This window comes from Protopterus annectens, chromosome 7.part0 (genome assembly GCF_019279795.1).
Source record: "Protopterus annectens isolate FY-2018-M chromosome 7.part0, PAN1.0, whole genome shotgun sequence".
Classification (NCBI taxonomy): Eukaryota; Metazoa; Chordata; order Ceratodontiformes; family Protopteridae; genus Protopterus; species Protopterus annectens.
In genome coordinates, this window is record NC_056739.1 from 734,059,659 (window position 1) to 734,084,299 (window position 24,641).

The following is a 24,641-nucleotide window of genomic DNA, read 5'->3' on the forward strand; positions in this document are numbered from 1 at the left end:
GAAAACTGGATAGATACTACAGGGTGCAAGACTCTCACAAATACCTATTTAAAAACCCTACTGCAGACCCTGAAGTAATTACTCGGGGGCCCTAAGGGAGCTAGAGCAAGTTTTTCAAAAAAACCTATCCCTACTGACAAAGAAAGAAGAGCTCTAGACAGGATGGGTAAAAAGGTTTACACCTCAGCCACTTTGTGTGAGGGCACTAAACTGTCAATTTCATATGATTAAATTCCAGCAGAATGTGTTAGAACTCATTAAACAGAAAATATCTGCCTTGCCTGACATTAACACTACCAGAGAACTCTGACCTCATCCAGTCATGCTCTCAGGTACCAAAGCACTGCTTACATTGATTGTGGTTATGATGCCTTAGAAGCCTCTACCAGTGCTGCAATTGCAGGATCAGTTGTTAGAAGGCACGCCTGATTAAGGGAACAACCTTTACCTGACTAGGTAAAATCCAAGCTTTTAGATGCCTCTTTGGATAAAGAGCAGTTATTTGGCCTCAAGGCCGAGGAAGTCATCAAAAAAATGGAGGACAAAGCCAAATCCCTGCAGACTGTCAAGGATTTTGTACAAGTACAGCCTCTAAGGTTCAGCAGAAACTTCCCTACCAAGCACTGGTCCTTTCCCTCTTAGGCTAAGCCAATACAGAGAAAGGGATGCAGAGACAGAACCCCTAGGACGCAGGCCCATAGCCATTAAAGAACTAGGCAGTGGTCCATGCCCCTCCAAGGCAGGGGAGTTCTAAGCCCACTTCCTTTAACAGTGAATCACAATGACTCCCTACCCTGCCCTCTGCCCCCCAGGTCTTCAGACAAGCTAGGAGGAAGACTTTCCCTCTTCCTAGAAAACTGTCAGGCCATCACCTCAGATCTGTACGTCCTGATAATTGTTACCAGAGGGTACAAATTCTATTACAAAGAAAAACCAAGGAGGTCAGGTTGCCCAGACGTCCCAGCAAACCAGACAGCAGAAGCCATTCACCAAATCCAAAAACTTTACACTTAGGTTGCTGTAGAACCTGTGCCCAGGGATCAGACTGGAAAACGATTCTACTCAGGACTGTTCCTGGTTCCCAGAAAAAAGGGCACATGGCGCCCTATCCTAGACCTCTCTACCCTGAATCTGTCCCTTCTGGTTCCAAAATTCAAAATGTTGGCATTACAAAAACTGCTACCTATGCTCCTACCACAAGCCTGGCTAGTGACCCTAGATCTGAAGGATGCCTACCTGCATATTCCTATCAGACAGTCCTGCAGGAGTTACCTAAGGTTCAGAGCAGGCTCCCAATACTTCCAATTCACTGCACTGCCCTATGGCTTATCCACTGCTCCCAGATTCTTTACAAAATGCTTGGCTCCAGTCATTGCTTACTGCAGACAGAGAGCCATACACATCTACCCGTATCTAGATGACTGCCTCATTCAGGCAGAAACCAAGGAAAAGCTCCTGCAGAACCTCTCCTTTTGTGCAGAACTTACTGACCTCACTGGGGTTCATCATCAACATGGAGAAATCCCAGCTGCTACTCGCACGTAGGATTACCTTCCTGGGCACTCTGCTAGACACATCCAAGCAAATACACCCCCCCCCCCCCCGAAACAGACCTTTCTGCAGTCCTACTTCCAACAGCTGGCACACAAGACCCACCTCACAGCCAGGTAAATATTACAAGCCCTGGGATACATGGCCTCCTGCATCCTACTGGTACCCCTTGCAAGATTGCATATGTGGAAACTACAGTGGTACTTGAGGAACCTCTGGTGCCAACACTTCCAGTCTCTGGAGCACCAACTACCACTATTTCCTTGTTTAAGGAAGGATCTCCTCTGGTGGTCCCAGGTTTGCTCCCTAAGCAAAGGCCTTCCTTTTTGTCCATCAGTCACACAAGCAAACCTTGACCACGGACACCTCAGACATTGCCTGGGGAGCCCACATTGGAACTCAGGCCTTTTGGGAACAGGAAGTTCTAGGTCTCCGCATCAATTTGAAAGAAATGCTGTCAATGCACTGAGCTATCCTAACCTTTCAAGAGTATCTGTCACCAGGTGTTCGCCTAATCAGGACTGACAACACCACAGTCATGTACATCAACAAACAGGGGGGCACTCATTCCTATACCCTATGTCGCCTTGCCATGGAAATCTGGCAGTCCGCATCAAAACTGGGACTGCATCTCTTAGCTCAGTACTTCCCAAGGAAGCAAAACACCCTGGCAGATCACTTAAGCAGACAGATCACAGACCCCCACGAGTGACACTTGCACAGGGAGACGACCTTACAGATCACTGGGGGTAACCAGACATAGACCTCTTCACAAGCCACCATAACCGTCAACTGGCCAAATTCTGCTCAAGACAGTTTCACTCAGAAGCCTGGAGGGTGGATGCCCTCACCTTCCACTGGGACAGCATTTCCCCCACTTCCTCTGATACCCAAGGTTCTACTCAAAATCAGAGAAGATCAAAGAAGAAGGACCAAGGACTATCCTGATTGCCCCAGATTGGCCAAGGCAATACTGGTACCCCATGCTCCTCAGCATGAGCCTTCATCCCCCCCTTTACCCTTCCCTCCACAGCAGACCTGATCACACAACAGGGAGGGAAGCTCCTACAGCCAGGTCTTGCCACATTCAAGTTAACAGCATGGTTGATTCCTCAAAGACAGTTACCACTGCAGCCCTCAGCAATCAGATGTTAAACATTATTAAGGAGGCTCGCAGACCCAGCACCAGAAAATCTTATTCCTCTAAATGGAAGAGAGTCACCTGCTGGTGCTCCACTAGGAACACAACCAGCACTGAAGCCTCTCTACCACTGGTCCTGGACTACCTGGCAGAGCCCATCCATAAGGGCTTGTCTTACTCCTCTGTCAAGACTCATGCTTCGGCTATCTCAACCTATGTCCAGGCAGTTCAGCCTTTATTCTCTCAACACCTCTTTAAGCAGTTCCTCAGAGGGGTGACTTGCATCAGACCACCATGAAGGCCCTCTGTTCCAGCTTGGGATCTCAACTTTGTCCTGGAAAAGCTGACTCTACCCCCCCCGCCTTCAAGCCAGCTTCCTCAGCAGATCGCAGATACCTCTCTTGGAAGACTACCCTTTTGTTAGCTATCACTTCTGCTAGGAGGGTATCTGAGCTCCAGGCTCTTATGGCCACAGAACCCTTCATCTTCCACGCAGACAGGGTCTTTCTAAGAACCAGCCCTTCCTTTATAGGTTCATAGGTCGGTACCAGGCTATCTGCCCAAAGGCATTTATAAGCCTAGCTGGAATGTGTTGGCTTTCGCCGCCCCTTAGATTAGTTCTCTGTGCCTCTGTCCAGCAGAGCCACTGAAGTGATCCCCGGGGTAAACTTCCTGTTTCCCATCCACTCGTCAAGGTTTCTCTTGAAGAGTGTTAGTAAGGAGCTCTGCTTAATGTAGATTGGAATCTTGTTCCAGAGCTTGGGAAGTCTCTGGGACAGGAATCTATCCCTCCAGCACGTCCTATTTATTGTTGTGGTGAGGTTTAGATCCCTAGAGCATGTGGCTCAAGGGGATATGGTTTTCTTTAGGTGGAGCATGTTCATCAATTCTGGGTTGGACATGACCTTGTATGTCAGGCAGAGATCACCTCTGAGTAGGCGGTATGCAACCGAGTACAGCTGGAGTTTCTTCAGTCGAGCTGCATAGGGCATCTGTTTGAGGCCAGTGATCCTCTTGGTGAGGTACTTCTGTGGTCTTTCCAGCTGTTGCAGGTGTCTTGTAAGTACATCCCAAATGGGGGTTGTACTCTATGATGGGTCTGATGAGTGATGCATTGAGGGGCACAATAACCTCTTTTGATCTGGATGCAAACCCTTTTGTGATTAGGTGGGCCACATAGAAGGATTTTCTAACCACTTTGGCAATGTGATTATCAAAGGAGATATTACTATCTACTTGGGTCCCCAGATCCCTTATTTCGTTGTCCGTATTTAGGGGGCTACCACCTATGTGATAGTTTGTGGGTACTTTGTTTTTTCCAAAGGGGATGACTGTGCACTTTTTGGCATTTGGCTTGAGGCCATGGTTTTGACACCCAGGTATCTGTCTCAGTGAGACCCTTTTGGAGGATGTCTGTGTCAGCCTGAGAAGCAGTTATAGCCCCTAGTTTGCAGTCGTCTGCAAATTTGGTCAGCCATAGTCCTCCTGTGTTTGCCTGTACCTCTGAGAAGTATATGCCGAACAGGAGGGATCCTAGGACTGAGTCCTGGGGAACACCACTTGTAACCAGTTTAGAGTCCGACCTAGCTCCCGCAACTCTTACCATGTGGGTTCTGTCCGTGAGCCACTTGGCAACCCATCTCATGATGTAGGGGTTTATGTTCAGGCTGGTGAGCTTATCTATAATACCAGAAAGGGGAATGGTGTTGAAGGCCTTTGTGAGGTCTAGGTAGGCTGTGTGGACTACCTTTCATAGGTAGGTACTAAGCTATTGGCCCTAGGGCCTATATAAGCCTAGCCAAACGGTACCCTGGCTTTTGCCACCCAAGAAAATTATTTTCCTGTGCCACTGTCAAGCAGAGCCACAGAAGTGATCCCCGGGGAGAATTAACTATCTCCCATCCAATCATCAAGATTTTTCTTGAAGAGTGCTAATGAGGAGCTTTGTTTGATGTAGATAGGTAGTTTGTTCCAGAGTATGGGAAGTCTCTGAGACAGGAATCTATCCCTCCAGCATGTTCTGTTTGTTGTGGTGACAAGGTTTAGGTCCCTAGAGCATGTAGCTCGGAGGGATTGGGATTTCTTTATGTGGAGCATGTCCAACAGCTCTGGGTTTGACATAGCTTTGTATGTTAGGCAGAGATCGCCTTTGAGTAGTCAATATGCGACAGAGTAAAGCTGGAGTTTTTTGAGATGGTCTGCGTAGGGCATCTGTTTGAGGCCGGTAATCCTCTTTGTGAGGTATTTTTGCGGCCTTTCCAGTTGTTGTAGATATCTTGTGAAGTACATACCAAAAGGGGAGTTGTACTCTATAATGAGTCAAATGAGTGATGAGTAGAGGGGAACAATGACCTCTTTTTTTCCTGGATGAGAAACCTTTTGTGATGAGGTGTGCCACGTAGAAGGATTTCCTGACTACTGTGCCGATGTAACTTGGTAACTGTCTCAAAGAAGTCCACCAGGTTTAGGAGGCACAATCTGCCCTTAACAAAGCCGAACTGGGTAGGGTCCAGTGTTTGAGGTTCCCAATGTCTCTGTTAATGAGATCCATGATGATGCACTCCATAGCCTTGCAGACCAAGCTAGTCAGGCCTATAAGGGCGATAGTTTCCAGGGTCTGTTGTGGCTCCGCCTTTGTGGAGCAGAATAACCATTGCTGTGCTCCACTGTATGGGTATTTAACCTGTAGAGAGGCTGAGTTTGAACAATGTATTTAGGTGAGGGGTTAGTTCATCTTTGAGCTCGTGTAGGATGCAGCCTGGGACACCATCCGGTCCCATTGATGCTATGTTTTTGGCTTTGGAGGGCTGTTTTAACCCGAGTGTCTGTGATTTCAGGGGCACAACATTCTTCTGGTGTGGTTATGGGCCCTTTTGGGGGTGGGGGGGTGAAGTTTGCACTGGACCTGTCTGCCAGGATGTTGGCGATTATCTGTTGGTTCAGTGTATTTTGTGCCATTCTGTACTAACTCTGAGCAGATCTGGGAATTGCCACTTAGATTCTTGACATAGCTAAAGACTGCCTTGTGGTTATCTTTGGAGTCCTTGGCAATTTGTCTTTCGAAGCTCGCCTTGGATGATTTTATGAGGGATCGTAGTTTCTTGCTGATACTGATCAGGGATGTCTTCCCTTCTTGGGATTTTACTCTTTTCTTTACTAGTTTCCTCCTCGTATTGTATAGTTTGTTTATGGCAGGGGTCCACCAGACTGGTTTCCTTTTCTTGGAGGAATGAGTTTTGGTTTTGCTTGGGATAGGACGATCCATGCATTCTTGTAGGTGCCCATAGAGTTCATTAGTAAAGGATTTTGCAGCTTGGGCAGCGTTATCCTTTAGCATGGAGCATTTGAAACTTTCCACCTCGGTCTTAAGTAAGGTGAAGTTTGCTTTTGAAAAGTTTTTCATGGTGGTTTCTTTGACCGGGGGTAAGGGTGGAATGTGGGTATCCAGAGTGATTAGTTTATGGTCATGTCTAACCAGCAAGGGGTTGACCTCCGGTGTGGAACACCATTCGCCCATGTTGGTGATGACCAGGTCCAATATGTTGTCACCTCTGGTGGGGTTGTTGACCAGTTAATCCAGGGTGTTTGAGTTTATAAATTCTAGGAAATGTTGGGCAAGGGAGTTAGTACTTGAGTAGTTCTCCCAGTTAATGTTTGGGTAATTGAAATCACCCAATATCAGAGTGTTTGGTAGGACCTTTATGTTTCCAGAAATGCAGAATGGGGGTCCTGAGACATGGTGGTGATTTGTAGCAAGCTACAATTTGAATTGCAGTTCTGCCCATTGTTAGTTGCATGTGGACGATCTCTGAAGCATCGTGCTGTGCCGCTAACCTGGAGGTGTGGGTATCCTTGATGAATATGGATACGGCACTGCCTTTTGTATTTCGGTCCGAGTTTTGTGGCCGAAATGTATGGTATGAGTTGTAGCCTGGTAGTGATGGGGTGCTCTCTGGAGCCTTAAACCAGGTTTCTGTTACTGCATGTATATCGTTTTTCTCCATACTGAGGAATGCCTCAAGTGCGTGCATTTTGAGGTTTAGATTTCTGGCATTGAGTAGCATTACCCTCAGTTATTTGTTACTTGTGCTATTTATGGCGGTGGGTTTGTCTTTTGAGCCTTGCCTAAAAAAGGCACTATGGGGGTGGCAAGAGCCTTGGCCAGTATTCGAAAGCCTATGGGTGACAGGTGCAAGCTGTCTCTAGAGAAGCAGCGTGGCTTGTCGAGTATGTCTTCCCAGGCTGACAGACACTGGATCACCTTTGAATGACACCAGAAGCTTAGCCAATTGTTGAAATTGATAATTTTTTCTTTATACCGTGGTATCATTCTTGGTGAGGGCGGGATGCTACTCAGGGTCAGGGTCATACTGGGCTGGGCTACGTGATCAGAGAGCTCTTCCATATCTCTTTTCATGTAGGGGTGGGAGGGTTGCCTAATGGTTGAGGTGTTTGCCTTACAAACACAAGGTGCAGGGTTTGAGTCTCACAATGGATAATTGGCTAGGCTTAAAATGGCTCACAAGGGCAGTTAGCTTAGTACCAATCTATGAACCTATCTACTCCAGGGAGGTACGGCTCAGGTCATTCTCACCAACATGGGCAATGACAGAGTCATATTGGTACTTGTTCTGGAGTGACCCGAGTGCTTGTGTTATGTGGTGGATCCTGGCACTCGACAGGCAGCTAACAGTAACCTTCTCCTTGTTCAGCCTAGTGAGTGGGACGTCAGTGTGCCTGACTATAGAGTCACCTATTACTAGTGTGTTGGTTATGTTATTTTTCCTTAAGGGCTGTGATTGTGTGGCACACTGGTTTTGTGAAGTGTTTGTTTCATGGTTTGTGCTGGGGGGTGGAGGTTGCTTGGATGTCTGCTTTGGAGGTCTCTGTTGCTTTTGTAGATTTTTATTTAGAGCCTCCGAGTATGTTTTTGTGTATTTTTTGCCGGTGCTGGTTTCATATGTCTATGTGAGACTGGTGGTGTGATGCAAGTAATTCCCATCTCCTCTTGACTGTCTGATCCAGTCTTGGGTTGAGAGAGCTTAGCCTCCAGTTTGGCTGTATAATTGCATCTCTCACATGTATTAGTGTTTGGTGGTAGGAGGAGATGGTTGTCTCTGTACATGAGGCAGTTGTAACATTGCCTCAAAATGCCCAGATTCACCAGTTGGACTGGAGAGTACACCTGAAACCGCCCTTTGGACATGCCTGGATAGGTACAGTGAGCTGTTTTACTGATTGGCTGGTAAGGTCGAATAGAAAGGCTTGTCCTTCTCTACAGTATGGGGGGGGGGTCTAGTGCTAAGGTTTATTAGTGCTCTACAGTATTGGGTGGTCTAGTGCTAAGGTTTATTAGTGCTTGCTATGAGTTTTGAGCAAGTGCCAGGCTATGAAGTGAATGGTTTGAGTGCTTAAGTTGAAAGTTTGTCTAGTTCTAAGGGAAAAATTGAAGAGTAGATTTTGTGGAGCCGGGAATAGTTATACCCTAGCTACCCGGCGTGCAAAACCTTGCTAATGCGGGTTTTATAGCAGGGAAATGAAAGAGAGAGAAATCGGCCCAAAATGGCCAATAAACTACTAACTTCTGGGCTGAAACTACTCCTCCAGGGACAGGTAGGCTGCTCAAAGCTCCCCTCTCTCACAGGTGAACAGAGAAACTTCCTTCTCTCCAAGTAAGATACGGGTAAACACAGAAACTTGTAACACAGCCCTGAATTCAGCACTAACCTGAAAACTGGACTGTACTAGCGGCAGGAAAACAAGTATATATTTTGTTTTTTTTTTCAGAAAATAAAGCAGATACAATCAAAAAAACACTTTAAATGCACAGAAATGGCTATCACAGTTGTGTGTGTAATCTACAACAGTTAAACAGGTAATTTAAACACAAAAACTACTTTGTTGAAGTGCAGGCAATAAAATAAGTACACTATGTAGCTGAAACAAGCTTTTTAAATCACAGAAACTCTACAAAATCCGTGTTTTAGGCAGAATTAGTTAAAGGCAGAAAAATGATAATCACTCCAAAGTCTCTCTTTTGTCTCTCTGCTGCTGTAGAACTGCAGGGCACCAGGCTGAAGCTTGCTGAGCTGTATACAAGCCTAAGGTGGTCTCTGATGGTAACCCTCAATCAGGCCATACACCGGCTTACCTTCTTTCTTAAACCAACTAATAGAGGGGAGAGAATTCTGCACACCTTGGACGTGCACAGACAGTTGAGATTTTACCTTGACAGGACAAAAATCTATCAGAAAAACAGACCAACTCCTGGTTTCATTTGCCCCTGGGCAGAGGGTAAACCATTTCTAAGTGGATCTCTCATTGTATATATTTCTACTATACCTTCTTTGGAAAGAGCCCTCCCAAAACCGTCATATCCCATTCCACAAGAGTAGCCTCTATCTCCACAGCCTTAATGAGGGGGGTTCCTACCAAGGACATTTTGGAAACTGCTACTTTCACCAAGCACTACCAGCTGCCTACTTTCTCTAAAACCAGGGCAGTATTTGCATCTGCAGTCCTGCATGGCATGCTAGCAACCCCATTAATTATGCAGCTTTCCTCCACCCACTTCATCAGCTTTGGGATTCTTCCAACAAGTGATGACTGCAACAGTGAAACACGAAGAACATAGTACAGTTGTATACACTTACCATAAATGTATATGTTTGAGTTTATTCACTGTTGCAGTCCTGATTCCCTCCCACCTACCCCTTTTTCTTTACTATTGTATATATCTTAGCTGGGGCTGCAAGACCTCTAGGGGCAAGGAAAACTGATGTAATGGCATCGGCTGCCTCCCTTTATAACCCTGATGACCTGACATCAGCCACACTCACAAAACAGGAGGGAAACTTTTACTCTGGTACTCTGGCCGGCCGAGGGCTACCCAGCAGGGATAACCCACAAGTGATGACTGCAACAGTGAATACACTTGAACATCTGCATTTATGTAAGTGTACACAACTGTATTTTCAAAGTGGAATGGGATGATCATGAAACGGGGGAGGGGATTCAAGAAACGAGAGACTGGGATTTTGGATGCAGGCCTTTAAGGAGAATAACAGTAATCATACAGAATATTGTATCCTTAAAGTAGCAGAAAGTGTCCTAAGAACTAAGCCAATATGGGAATGGAGAAAGGAGATTCTGCTGATAGGGATGACTGCAGTTAGGGATATAGAGAATAGGCAAAAGGAGGCTGGAATTTATTGGAGAAAACTGGCAAAGGAACCAAGGTATTGGGAGAAAATAGACAGGGAAAGATGATAGAATGAGAAGATGTCAAGAATTTATTTGGACTGCAGGTTAGAGATTACCTTCCCTATCAAGGATTGATATCGGAATACAGGCAAAGAGAAATAGGGTGGTCCTAAAGGAAAGACCAGCACTGGTAGAGGTTTTAGTAGAATCTAGAACAGAAGGTGCCATTAAAAAGGAGTAATTAGTAGAGCATATAAAATATTGCATAACTATAAGAAGCAGTGAGAGAAGATTAGAAAGGATTGGGAAGAGAGACTGGATAAGGAATTCACAAATAATCAATGGGAGATTTATGTTTGTGTCTCAAATATGTAACAAAATCTTGAAGATTTAGTTTTTTTTCCTTGGAAATGTTTTGCATAGATATTTTTATACCCCAAGTAGACTCCAGTGAATTTTTCCTCAGGTAGACAGCAAATGTTGGAGGTGTGATGGAGAAGAAAGAGGTAATTAGGAGCATATTTTCTGGGAGTGCTGTGAATTGGCGGACTTAAAAGATTCCCTGTGGGATCCACTGTCTGAGTTGCTGGGTGGGCAGATTGGTATGATGAGGGAGATGATTTTTCTGAGCTATGATACAGAATTGGAATTACCTAGACATGTTAAGGGCTTGTTGTGTCTAATTATGGTGGCTGCCAAAAAAGCTATTACTAAAAAATGGAAATCAAAATCTAAACCAACTGTACTAGACGTAGAGAATATAGTAACAGATAAAACACCTGGAATCTAAATTTTTAGAAAAGGGTAGGAGCAAACTACATAGGAAAATATGGGAACTGTGGGGACAATACATACAGAGGAGGAATAAGGTTTAAAAGAAGGCATGACTTAAATGAGCTATGTAATGTTTGACTGAAAGCAATTGGGTAGATTATTAAGTGATATATAATGGTTGCAACTGGGAATGTGTCAGTATGGTTTGTGATGTAAAATGCTTGCAACTAGGATTGTGTTGGTGTGGTTTGTTTTCATTATATAAATGTATGATTATCTATGTAATAAGTGATTTAATAAAGAAGTCCCTTGTTTAAAATAAAAGGAGGGGGGCAGGAATGGAATAATTTATATAATGTTGTTTAGGTTATATGGTATATAACAGTACACATGTAATGTTTGTAATTCTGAAGTTGATAATACAGTTTTATTACTGTTATTATATGTAAATTTGTCTGTTACAATTGATAAATTAATAAAGGTGTTAAAGTCTACCAAACCCAGTTTTTTTGTCCTCTGAGTTGTTTAATTTAAGAGGGCTTTTATCCTGCTGGGTATTGCACCTCCTAATTTTTGTCATGATTTTCTTCCTTCTATTACATAGCCTAGTGATATTGTGATTCCACCACAGTGGCTTATTTTTTGTTAGTTCTGTACTTCCTGGTGGGTACAGCTGCCTCTATGCAGCTATTAACATGCTTTTGTATAGGGTTAATGTGAACAGTTCTGCTTGGGCAGCAGTTTTCTCAGGGTTTATGAGGTCTTGAAATTTTGCCAGGTTATCACTTAATAGTAGGAAGTTAGCCTTAGAATAGTTCCTGAATATTCGAGGGTTAGCTGGGGTTCCAAGTTTTATTTACTTCAAAGGAATCTATTTTTTCCCATTTTCCCATTTGGGGTGGTGGTGGTGGGGCCATTACCTGCGATAGTTCAAGTCACATGGTCCCATTAGAGACCAACCTTCACATCAGTGTCCTAGAGATGAGGGCAGTCTTCCTAGAGTTGCAGGCCTTTCAGGACATCCTTCCTTAAGAGACAGTTGCCATTCAGATATGTCAGTGCTCTGGTAACTGTGAACAATTGGGGGGAATCCACTGTTACCCCTTGTGTCAGAAGGTGATTAGAGTGAGGTAGTGGGCGAGCTCTTCCATTCGCTTTCCTTTGGCCATGGGGAAGTCCAACCTGTTAGTGGACAGATTGAGTAGGTCTTTTCTCTGTCTTCTCTTGCCTCATGAATGGTTTCTAAATCCTTCAGTGGTGGAACAGATTTTTCGCCAATGGGCCCAGCTGTGCTGCAGTTTCTTTGCCTCTGCCCACAACTTCAAATTCAGCAGGTATTTTGCTGTAATCCCCCAACCCTTAGAAGGGGTGTCACCAGAGGACACTGTGATTCACAACTGGTGCCTGGTCCTGTTTATGGTTATCACCATAAACCTGTCATACCAAAGTTTATACGGAAGGCATATATCAGTGGAAGAGCAAGATGATCCTCGTTGCCCCTTTCTGGACTTGCCAGGTGTGGTTCCCATTCCTTAAACCTCCTCTGTTATACCCTCCTTGCATTCTGGATCCTCCTTCGAATCACCTGTCTCACCCCTTGGACTACCACACTTGGACATACAAGCCCTCAGATTGAACACATGATTTCTCCACTTCCTGTGATGGCTAGACAGTCCAGGCTTTCATCTCCGGTTTTCCACATACTTCCATCTTCTCAGAATAACTCTACTGGGAAGATGTACAAGAGCAAATGGAAACAGTTTTCTGTCTGGGCCAATGAGAGACACCTAGACTGAAGCAAGTCACTGTACAACCAAGGTTCATTTTGCTGCGATATCCAGTTTTCGTTTAGGTCAAGGTAATTTGTCTTTGCCCTCCCTAAAGTTATGCAGTGCCTTCCTGAAAGGTACATTTTTACTCAAGACATACTTTCAAGGACCCTGTTGCTCCTTGGGACTTTACAATTCTTCTTTAGGCTCTAACTCAGTTTTCATTTGAACCTGCAGCAGAATCTGATTTTAAAGTTTTTGTCCTGGAAAGCTATTTTTCTACTTGTGATTACATCTGATAAGTATTAGAACTTCAGGCTCCGTCTTATCGCACCTTTTATCATTTTTCATAAAAGATTGAGTTTCTTTTCACACCAACCCCTCCTTTCTTCCAAAAGTATCTTCTGAATTTGCCCTTAACCAATCCCATTACTCTACCAGTTTTTGTCCCTAAATTTTCCAGTAAAGGAGAGTATTTGCTTTGTTTGTTGGATGTGCCCACACAAGTGAAATTTTCTTTCCATCAAATAAAAGTTTTTAAGAAATTGGTCCAATTGTTTTATTTCAGTCTTGAAGGCAAAATTCAGACAATCTTTATCAATGGTTACATTAGCATGATGGCTTACTGATTGTATTTCTTTCACTTATAAACAAAAAGACTTAGCTTTACCAAGACGACCGTGTGCTTGTTCCAAAAGGTCAGTCTCCACTTCATCAGCCTTTCTATCCAGAACGTCTGTATAGATGACATTTGTGGTGCTGCTACTTTGTTCAGTGTTTATACCTTCGTAATTCCTTACAGATTGGACATTCTTCCTAGGAACAGGGCAGCATTTAGTTCTGCTGTACTTTGGAATATTCTTCCATGAGACCTCCCTGGGATTATACTAGGTGGAGACTCTATACCAGTTGTTGAAGAATGGAAAAGACAATATCTGCTACAATAGTTGTGTACTTACAGTAACAACGCATGTGTGTTGTCTGTTTTCATCCTTCCTCACCTTGCCCTCTCTGCTTCCTCCTTCTGTTGACAGGAGACATTTATATTGGTACCTGGTATGACATGGAAGTTATACCCCATTGGCCTTTTCTCTCTCTAGTCTGTAGATACTTCTGCGATCATACTTTTAAATTGTTATGGAAATTTCCTTTTCTATTTTGTGGTATCACTTAGTCTGAGGTAATCAGGGGTTTGTGAGAGGATTACGGGTAAGGGGAGGAGCTTGAGCTATGGATCCTAAATCTGAGAAGTGGCCGAAGTCTGATCAGAGGTCTAATCTGAAACCCAGTGGTTGAGGAAGGATGAAAACAGACAACACAGATGTATTGTTATGGCAAGTACATTATTGTTTGCATAATAAAATCCAAGGAGTCCCCAGAGGTAATTCTAGGTAGGCATTAGTTGCTGGCCATTAAGGGCTCTTCTTCTTGGTCTCACCTCATTCCCCCAGGGTATTCACCAAATGTATGTCTGTAGTTGCAGTGAACCAAAGGTTGCAAGCAGTGATCAGAATGACCTGCTGCTGTTCGGTTCTTCATTGAACAAGCTAATTTCTACCCACATGTTCCTGATGAATCTGTGTCTGTCCTTTGGTATCATGGTGAACACTCGAGAGCATCAGTTGGAGACATTTCCTGAGTTGAAATGCATAGGCATAATTACATAGGGTCACACATGGCTCATTTACATTCAACATGGATCCTGTCTGTTCAGCGGTTGGTATCTCTGCACATTCAGTCACCATCCATGCCTAAAACGTTAGTTCCACTGGAACCATTTGCAAAAGTTCTATACAAGAATACTTCAGTGGATGCTATGAGTACAGCAATCGTAAGAGTTGGATCCATGGTCTAAACAGTTAAACATAACAAAAGGCTGCAATTTCATCTAAAATAGTGGTTGTTTGTGTGCCAGATCTGACATCAGGGAAGCAATTTTATGTTTCTATTCAAATTTTAGTGGTCACCATGGCTGCCTTTAGCCCATGGTCGGAAGGGGACATTGTCAGGGACAAATTGTCCAAAGTGTCTGGTCACACTTGGATACTAGGTTGTGCATTAGGACTTTGGCAGTAAGGTCATTCATTCTCACAATCCAAGCCTTCCAAAACTCCCTATCCCAGTAATTTGGTATATAAGTAAGAGGAACCCACTTCTGTCTCTTATTTCAGTTAACAACTATGGTTTAGTCTTAACCAACTGCTTTGTGATAAACCATATTCTAGAGGAAGCCACTTTTATTAGCAGATGGGCTCACTCACTACCTTTTGACACCACACGAAATGGCCCCTGCGCCCCTCCGTGGCCAATGAGTCGTTGTCCTTGCCCTTTAAACCTGGAGCTTATTCTTAATGAGCAGTGGCTTCCTATTAGGCTTTTTTTTTCACAATGCTGCCTTGAATGGTATTTGTGCAGCAGCTCCTTGGCCTTCACCAGATGCTTTTGCAATTCACTAGGCTTGAGGCTTACGTCTTCCTTCAGGACTAGAGTAATTAGTGGTATGCTTCCCTAATGGACACCACCCATAAAAATGAGCTTGGGACTCTGTTCTGTTGTCACCGAATATAGGCCTCTTCATATTAGATGTTACAGTGATGTACGTACCATAATGACAGATGTGGGTGAACAGATTTGTCCTTATTAATATACCAAAATCACCCCCCCCCCCCCGCACTTGCTGAGATGGTTTAGAGGCTTATCTTTACATTTTTGTCCAGTAGATCAGGTATTGGGAGAGTATTGTCCCCAGACAGAATGTTATGGATAAGGGAGAGAGGTTTAGTAGCCTAGAAGAGTTTTGTATGCTGAACTGCCTAATGCTTTGCTGTTAAAAGGAAGGATCTATGTATCCCGATTGTTACATAAATTTTGTGTTTGTTGTATTTCACTTTGTGCTGTGTGGCCTCCATTGTGGCTTAAAAAGGAATGCATTTTGATAACTCGCATGCAGTCATGCAGCATGTGTGTAAAACAGAGCAGATGTAGTGGAGAAGTTGAGGTGATGTACATGAGAGCATATGCTGATGTTGACAACATAAGGGTTTTTGTCCATCAAGCCAATCTAGGTGTTAGTCTTGTGTTAGCTATCCCTTTCCTTTTGTAATCCTTATTCATCTCTCCCAGCAAATTTTCAAGTGTTCTGTAGAGTGGCAGTGTATAACTCTTATCTTCTAGGGTTATAGATCACCACTCCCTTCGTGAAGTAATACTTTCTGAAGTGATTCTGAATTTCTCCTCTTTCCTTAATTTCCATGCCACAAACGTGACTTCAGGTATGTGAAAGTTATCTTCTATGTCCTTTTCACCCTGTGGTGTGTACATTCCCAGTGCTCTGATTAGTTCCCTTTTACTCTATGGCCTCCATCTCACTGACATTTTAGTAAACTGTTTGCATACCCTTAACCAGTTTCATGTGGCCTTCAGAATTGAACTCTGCATTCCAGATTACCAGCACCCTAAGTAATGTGAGAATGCCATCAGTACCTGTGGAATCCATGTTTTAGTTGTACATCACAGCATTCTACTGTCCTTTGTCACTGCTGTATTTCATTGCACAGTTTGAATCCATCTGCAGAGTGATTGATTATAGCAAGCCTACTAAAAACTGTCAAAGTCTGCGTCCACCTTACTGCCTGACTTCTCAGTTGCACCTTACCCACCACTATGATTGAAGTGATAAGGAGTAAAACAACAATGGTTGACACTTTTTTCAGAACTCTGTGCTCCATGTATGTGCTGATGGTGGGCTCTTTCCATACACTTCCAGGCTATAAATATGCTGTCTCTGAGGTTACACCAGTTTGGACAAAGGGAAACAACTTGATGCACTCTGTTCTGAATTTATGCAGTCTTTGAAGTAGCATATTTAGAGATCTGAGATGCGTTGGTAGAACCCCCTAGTAATTATCATCTGTAAAATGAACTACCATGATCAACCATTGATGATTTATTAAAATTGTCCCAGTAACTCATTGTAGATCTATTGTAAACTCTCTTGCTTTGTTTTCCTTCTGTTCTTATATCTCCATCAGGTGCTTAATGTTTACCTTCAACCGTTTGAACACCTGTTGCTACTTAATTGCCTACAGAGCAAACTGCACGGTGTCACACTGAAGGCGAGCTCCTCCTGTGGTCTATTTTAGTGTTTTTAAAAGAAATTAGCATTTCTTATTGTTGCCTAAGAAATCACTTTTGCAGCGAGATATTTTTGTTTATTATGTATGAGTTTTTAATATGTATTTTTTATGGTTTGTTATAGTAACTTCTAAAGTATTGCTCTGCTTGTGTGAATCTTTCTACACAACACGCACTGAAATTTCAGGTACTTGGTGTTTTAACAAACAAAAATCCTTTGTCACAGGCATGAAGGATAGTCATCCTTCCTCCTTCCGGTGCTGTACCATGTGACCTGAGAATGGCGGAAGAGAAGAAACAGAAAGTCAGTAACACACAACTTCCGACAGAGTCCATGAAAGTCATTGCTGAGTCTGTTGGTATCTTGCAACTTCCGGAAGAGTCATGCCAGATTCTGTCTGATGAGGTCAGCTACAGGATTAAAGAGATAACTCAGGTACTTGTAAAGAAAATCACTGCTGACAGAATTGCTTGCTTTGTTGGGTTTCTTTTTAGCAGTGTTCCAGGAATCATGCCATCGGAGCAATTCTCAGTATATTATGTTCGGTTCTTGCTGCAAGTCATATTAACACTTAATGCTGCACTCTTCTAGTCTCCCTTCTTCCTTCCCACTATGATTCTCGTATACCTAACCATTCTGGACTGAATCGAGTACTGTTCGGCACTGATTGCAGTGAAAAAAATACTGTTGTCCTGAATCTTTGTAATAGGATTAGATTCAGAAAGGCTTACAGTTAGTCACAAGCAGATGAGGATTTGTCATTGGTATAGGGGCATCTAGACGCTGTAAATCAAAATAGCTTTTCTGGGCATCTGATACTGCTCTCGTTTCTCATTTGAAGAGGTTTTTCAGCCTACAAAGAACATCACAAAAAAAAAAGAAGTTAGGTGCTCACAACAACAGTCTGTGTTGTCCATTTTCATTTTTCCTCTCGGACGTTATTAAAGCGTGTGTGTGTGTCTGTGTATGTCCTTAAACTTCAGTTTGGGGGATTGAGCCCCAGTGATAGCATCACAGAAAAGTGATAGCAGCAAGCCTTTCAGAATGAGCTTATTCTTCCTGTCCACAAGTGCTCTGGGGTTAAAATTATGACAAACAGAGCAATCCTCCTGTACACTCTGTGGACCCAGACTGTAAACAGAGTATATGTGCATCTGAGATGGGTAACTTGTGCCCACACTTCGCACATTTTTTTAAAGCTGGAAGGACCCTTCTCAGCCATACTAACATACAAGAAGAAAGCAGAATATACTAGAAATATAAAGTTATTTTAAGAGAGGAAATTAGAAAGGAAAAGTATTACCAGTAGTGGTAATTAAGGATACGAAAACATGGAAGAACAACAGGAGTAAACAAGCTACCAACTGTAGTAATAAAACAGTACTCTAAAGTACAAGGATAAGAAGAAAAGTATTCTAAAATTAAAAGGGTACTTGTAGAGAAAAATCAATCTGCTTAAAGAACAATTGAAACTCGAGAGCTACGGCTGACCACGTCTTTACATGAAAAGTGGCAGATGAGATCTGTGGTATGTTGGAGGTTGGTGCATCATGGATAAGGGAGAAGCTCGAGAGCTTTCTGGTTACCACATGCTTTAGTAACGGTCGAGTAAGATCCGAGGTTCAGATCTGAACCCAACAGTTGAGGAAAGATTGAAAATTGACATCATCAGATTATTTCTTTTGTGGGTGAAGTGAGGACACTGTCACCAATGTCCATGTCATAGACAAGAACTGGATTTAGGATTAGGTACAGGTAGACTTCTTGTAACTATATTTATGGTGTGTTTTTTTTTTCTACCTAGTTGGATTTTTTTCTACTGTAGTTTGATTGTGTGTGCTGCTATATTCTTATCATTGTGTCAAGGCAATCAGTGATTTAAGAAGTGTGTTGAATGCAGGCACAAGATCCCCTTCAACACCCACATTTACTGTGTGTGTACTGTTGGGGTGTAGCCCATCTCGAGACAGACTGTGAAGACTGCGTTTCTTTTGGCAGTAGGGCAATCCAGACTTGAAGAGAGAAAATTACAGTCAAGGGACTTCTCCCTTCAGAGACAAGGGTCATCTGTTGAAACTGATTCTTCTTCCACTGCTGCTCCCCAACCAAGAAGCACGACAAATCTAAAACCTAGGACAAACGGAAAAGCAAAAACTGAAATGAGAGACTAGACAAAGAGAAAAGAGATGAGGAAAAGCTGAAAAAGACCAGGAAACTGTTTCTGGACACCACTGTTTTGGTTGTTCTGGATCTGAAGACTCCTAGAAAGTTGGATCAATCAGTGTCTCGGATTTGACCTTCTCCTTGGTCACATTTCTCCCTGGAGACAGTGAGCCCAAGGCTTTGTTCACCAGTCTTACAGGAAAAAAGTTATTTGAGCCCATCTTTGGTGGCTTCTTCTGTTTGGTCATACATTAGCCTAACCAAGCAAGACTTCAACAGAATGATTGTTTCTTAGAACGCAAATACAACTTGGGATTCTCTGTGCCATCCCCTTTGAATGCGCTGAGTACTGCTCCAGCTACCTCTACTTGTTTCTACATTCTGGACAATGCTTTGGACCTAACTGTCCTGGATCTGACCTGCTCTGATTCACCTTTGTCAGAGCAGACAGTCCTAACCAGTGTGACCAGATGTCATCCGTTTCTAATCCGATGCTCTCAGATTAGGAAGGGACGCTGAGCCAAAGCATTACTACCAAGGCTCTAGGGTATGGGTTAACTTTAAAATTATTGGAGTTGTCTCTCCATCTCAGGGCCTCTGCACTTAACATCTCGTTCCTGAAATTAGTTTTGGTGCTGAGAGATCTCCTCCATCTTTAAACAGGAGGAGCCTTCTTCAGGGCCTTTGAGAGGGTCTTGGCTGTACAAAGGAGAAGGAGCTACCAACCAATTTGGTTCCACTCAGACCTCAGCAGGATTCTACTTCTTCCCAAAGTTTTGTCCAACAGAGACAGTTTGCTCCACAGGCTTCCGAGGCTGCTTACTATGTTGGCTCCCAATCTGATTCTGAACCGTTTGATCACCCACTATTACAGGCTTGCAGGAAATAGATGTGCAAATGGGAGCAGATAGACCAGAGCCTTTCATGGAAGGCACAGATTTAGATGAGGATGAAGGCTCCTCTAGATCACACTCTGAAGATGTCACCTATGGTGAAATCCTTGAATTGATGAAACTGCAAGGGGGGTGGTCCGCCCTTCAGCGAGTGAGACCATGTTCTTGGAAGCCTCCAGTTCTGGCTTGACTTCATCCTGGGTTGTTCCACCCATTGATCCCCCTTATTGACTTATGGACCCTGATGTGGTGGGACCCACCCCCATAAAAACAGAATCTCCGCAGCTGCCAAAGACAGAAGCATTGGAGCAGAGGTCCATCAGTAGATGCCATAGTGGTGGTAGCAACAGCCACTAGGAAGGAATTGTCTGAGGAAAGTTCCTCTGTCCATCCCACTAACAGGGAGTCTAGGGCTTTGGACAGATTTAGGAAACGGACATACACTTCAGTCTCTTTCACCCTCTGAGCACTGAACTACTTAGCTCATGTCACATAATTCCAGAGAGGAACGCAAGTAGATGTACTGAGAAAAATGAACTGCTCGTACGCCAAGGATCCAACTAGAATATAACCACGATTTATTAAACAAACAATATCACAGGTTTAGCGCTTTCAACTGAATACCAGTCTTCCTCAGAACAGTGAAATGCAGAACTCATATCATATTTATACACTTCACATGATTAATTTCAAAAGCCCGCCAAATAAATTAAAAGGGCAATACTTCATTTTCTATCATAATGACTACTATAGCAGCACATGCATAGTTAAAATCAGGAAAATATGAAAATATGTAAACATAGACTCTTTATGAAACTGTATATAAATAATATATAAAACTGTATATGAATTGAAAAGCTAAAAATGGATATATACATGTAAATATTGATAAATATTTATAAAATCTTATTTTATACATATAAATATAACATTCCTACAACTAAAAATATAATGAAATACATGCCTGAACACTCAAACTAATGAATACTATATATAAGACTGTATATAAGATATCAGTAATACCACATATCCAAAAGGTACTGGTCAACTATATACTAATCATTCTGATAGCTAGTGAAAACAATTTATGAGGCTAATGCTAAAAAGGGTTTGATACTAATAAAATCATTTAGACCGGGTGGTCTCGTGGAATCAGTTAAAATTTGCCATTTACTTTCCAATTGTGCCAATCTCATTTTCCAATATATATAAAGGTACATCGAAATGTGGAAGGTGCCGCCAATGTAATCACATTAATATGGAGAAGGTCATAAAATTGGATGATATTTGTCACACCATCATCAAATGCAGGACAGGCAATTGCTATACCAAGCAAGTGGTTTATATTGCTTTATGCACAAAATGTAATGCACACTATATAGGTAAGACGGAGAGACAATTGAAGAAACGCATTTACGAACACCTATACAAAATATCTAAGTGTGATACTAAGAATGCGTTATATAGGCATATTTCAGACAAGAGGGAAGATCATAAATTTGTCTTTTCCATTATCGATCAAGTTATTGATACACCCTTTGGAGGAAATTGGAAAATGAGATTGGCACAATTGGAAAGTAAATGGCAAATTTTAACTGATTCCACGAGACCACCCGGTCTAAATGATTTTATTAGTATCAAACCCTTTTTAGCATTAACCTCATAAATTGTTTTCACTAGCTATCAGATAGATTAGTATATAGTTGACCAGTACTTTTTGGATATGTGGTATTACTGATATCTTATATACAGTCTTATATATAGTATTCATTAGTTTGAGTGTTCAGGCATGTATTTCATTATATTTTTAGTTGTAGGAATGTTATATTTATATGTATAAAATAAGATTTTATAAATATTTATCAATATTTACATGTATATATCCATTTTTAGCTTTTCAATTCATATACAGTTTTATATATTATTTATATATAGTTTCATAAAGAGTCTATGTTTACATATTTTCATATTTTCCTGATTTTAACTATGCATGTGCTGCTATAGTAGTCATTATGATAGAAAATGATGTATTGCCCTTTTAATTTATTTGGCGGGCTTTTGAAATTAATTAATCATGTGAAGTGTATAAATGTGATATGAGTTCTGCATTTCACTGATGTTCTTCGTCTTCCCTTGCTGCAGTCCTGACAATTGGGTATAGTCCGCGTCCCAGTCGGCCCGAATACCAGAGGTCATGGCGCCTTAGACTGACGTCAGGACGCCAGGGTACTAATGCGCATGACCGACGCCATTTCCTCAGTCTTTTTTGCCGCATGGTCCGATGCAGAAGCAGTTTTGCAGGTTGGCGTTCTGAGATTTTCCAAACCGGAGTTTCAGACCGAATACAGAGTTGGGAACATTTTGGTTTTTCTTGCCTCAGTATTTAAACGGATGTCAGAAAAGTGAATAACTGTATTTCTTGTGGGAAACAGATACATAAGGATTTTCATACATTGTGTATACCTTGTTTAGGGCCTGAGCACGACGTTGTTGGTTGCCGCTCTTGTGCTAGATTTAACAAGCGCACTATTAAGAGGAGGCTTGATTGTGCTAGGTTAGTGTTTGGGAAATTATAATATGCCGCTTCATCCAAGAAGCGCAAAGATAAAACAGTGAAGCCTAGGGTGAGGAACCGCAGTCCCGGACATCGGTCCTTTGGAAGGCTCAGGGCGGAGGTTTTGCCAGGAGTTTCTATGGAGTCTCAGGCAGATACTTTACTGTTACAGGATGTGCCCTCTCAGGAGGTAGGCCAGGCTGAGGGGCTTCTCAGGTAACTGTTCTTCCCTCTCTTCCCAAGGTAGTTAGGGCCTCTCCTTCTGTTGCCAAAGCTTCTTTAGAGGTAGGCCAAGTTCAGTTTCTGTGGGGCTTCTGCTAGCATTTCTGGCTCTGTGCCTAAGAAACATATGCTCAAAATGGCAGAAGATTTGATTACTCTGATTAGAGGTTCTATGCCCCACCTGATAAGAGGCCTAGGGTGGAACAGGAGTTTGATAGTTTTGAACAGTGTTCACAGGCTTCGAGTCTTCTGTGGAAGACTTGCAAGAGTTTCCTACTTATTCTGATTCTGATGTGGATGATTCCACCCTTCTCCTCCTGAGGATTTTTCATTTTCAGAGACTCTTCACTCCATGAGGGAGCACTTTAAATGGGAAGGCCAAGATTACTCTGACTCTAGAAAAGGCTTAGGGAATTCTTGTTTTTGCCTCAACATAGGCCCTTGGCTATTCCTCCTGTGTTGAATCTGGTCAAGGATGTTTTTGCAGAAGCTTCTCTGCACCCTGACTCCTTGCCTCCTGCTCCTGTTAAGCCTGATAGGTATTATAGGGTGCCCAAGCTCATAAGTATTTGTTTAAGAGTCCCAGGGCGGACCCAGAAACTGTTTCTCAGGGGCCTAAAGGTGTTAAAGCTTCTGTGGTTAAAAATCCTGTTCCCTCTGATAAAGAGGCAAGGGCTTTGGATAGGTGGGGTAAGAAAGTATATACTTCTTCCACTTTGGCCATGAGGGCGTTGAATTGTCAGTTTCATATGCTGAAATATCAGAATTATCTCCTTTCACAATTGAAATCTAAGGTGGATGCTTTGGCGGAAGGTATTGAGTGTAAAGAATTGCTGGATTTGGTTCATGTGTCTGAACAAGTGGGTAAGCATTCTTTGCAGTGTGGTTTTGATGCTGTTCAGGCCTCCTCGAGGGTGGCTGCTACTAGTTCTGTTCTTCGCAGGCATGCCTGGTTGAAGGATCAGAATTTAGCTGAGCATGTTAAAACAAGGATTTTGGATGCTCCTTTACAGTCTGATGTGTTGTTTGGACCGCCTGTGGAAGCAGTTTTAAAGAAAATGGAGGACAAAGCTAGGTCTATGCAGACTGTTAAAGATTTTTTGCAGGTACAGCCTCCGAAGTTTAGTAGAAATTGGCCTGCTAAGGGGTGGACATATCCTGCTTATGGTTCCCAGTCTAGGGGTAGGTCTAGACGTGGTAGGGGCAGGGCTCAAGTTAGGCCTCGATCAGACAGTTCACCTGCTCAGACTTCTGGTGAAGGCAGGGGTCAGTCCTTGCAGAACCAATGACCTGCCTTTTCAGCTGCCAGTGGACTCTCGTCTGGCAGCTCCTTTGGGAGGAAGATTGTCTCTTTTCAAAGAAAATTGGGATTTAATCACTCAAGACAGATGGGTGCTGGATATCATTCATCACGGTTACAGATTTTATTTCCACACAATGCCCCCTTTCAGAGGCATGCCAGATGTTCCTCCTCCACAAAGAAAAGAGGCTCACATGCAAATTTCTCAGTTACTCCAGATAGGGGCCATTCAGCCAGTCCCTGTATCAGAAAGGGGCTTCGATTTTATTCTCGCCTGTTCCTAGTGCCAAAGAAGGGGAACACGTGGAGACCAATTTTGGATTTATCTATCCTCAACACTTATCTGGACATTCCCAAGTTCAAGATGTTGACGTTACAGCAACTGTTACCTCTGCTGGGCAAAGATCACTGGATGGTAACTTTGGATCTCAAGGAAGCTTACCTTCATGTGCCTATAAGGCTAAGTTGCAGAAAGTATCTGAGGTTTCGAACTGGAGATTTTCATTATCAGTTCTCTGCATTGCCCTTTGGCTTATCTACTGCCCAGAGTATTCACAAAGGTTCTGGCTCCAGTGATAGCTTACTTCAGGCTTCAAGGCATTCAAATCTATCCTTACTTGGACGACTGCCTGATTCTGGCTCAAGAAAAGGAACACCTTCTACAGCATCTGGAATATGTCATAGCAGTGCTAAGATGCCTAGGGTATTCTGTGAACGAAATAAAGTCCAGTCTAGTACCCTCTCAAGACATGTGCTTTCTGGGTGTGAGACTGAATACAGCAGCCCAGATGGCCTTTTAACCCCGGACAAACAAAAGAGTCTGTCACTTTACTTCCATCAACTATCTCATCAGTCCGTGCTGACTGCAAGGACAGTCCTTCAAGCATTAGGGTTCATGGCATCTTGTATTCTGGTGCTTCCCAATGCCAAACTGCA

At 42.9% G+C, this 24,641-nt stretch overlaps 1 protein-coding gene across 2 annotated transcripts in view; it reads left to right on the forward strand.

The window, feature by feature from the left end:
- The window catches only part of TAF6 (TATA-box binding protein associated factor 6), a 1,437,250-nt gene that overhangs the window by 166,231 nt on the left and 1,246,378 nt on the right, over positions 1-24,641 (forward strand). For both annotated transcript variants that reach the window (XM_044077259.1, XM_044077258.1), the window contains one exon: positions 16,799-17,008. In XM_044077259.1, coding sequence (XP_043933194.1) covers positions 16,853-17,008 — 156 coding nt within the window. In that variant the 5' untranslated portion in view covers positions 16,799-16,852. The remainder of the gene's footprint in view (positions 1-16,798; positions 17,009-24,641) is intronic.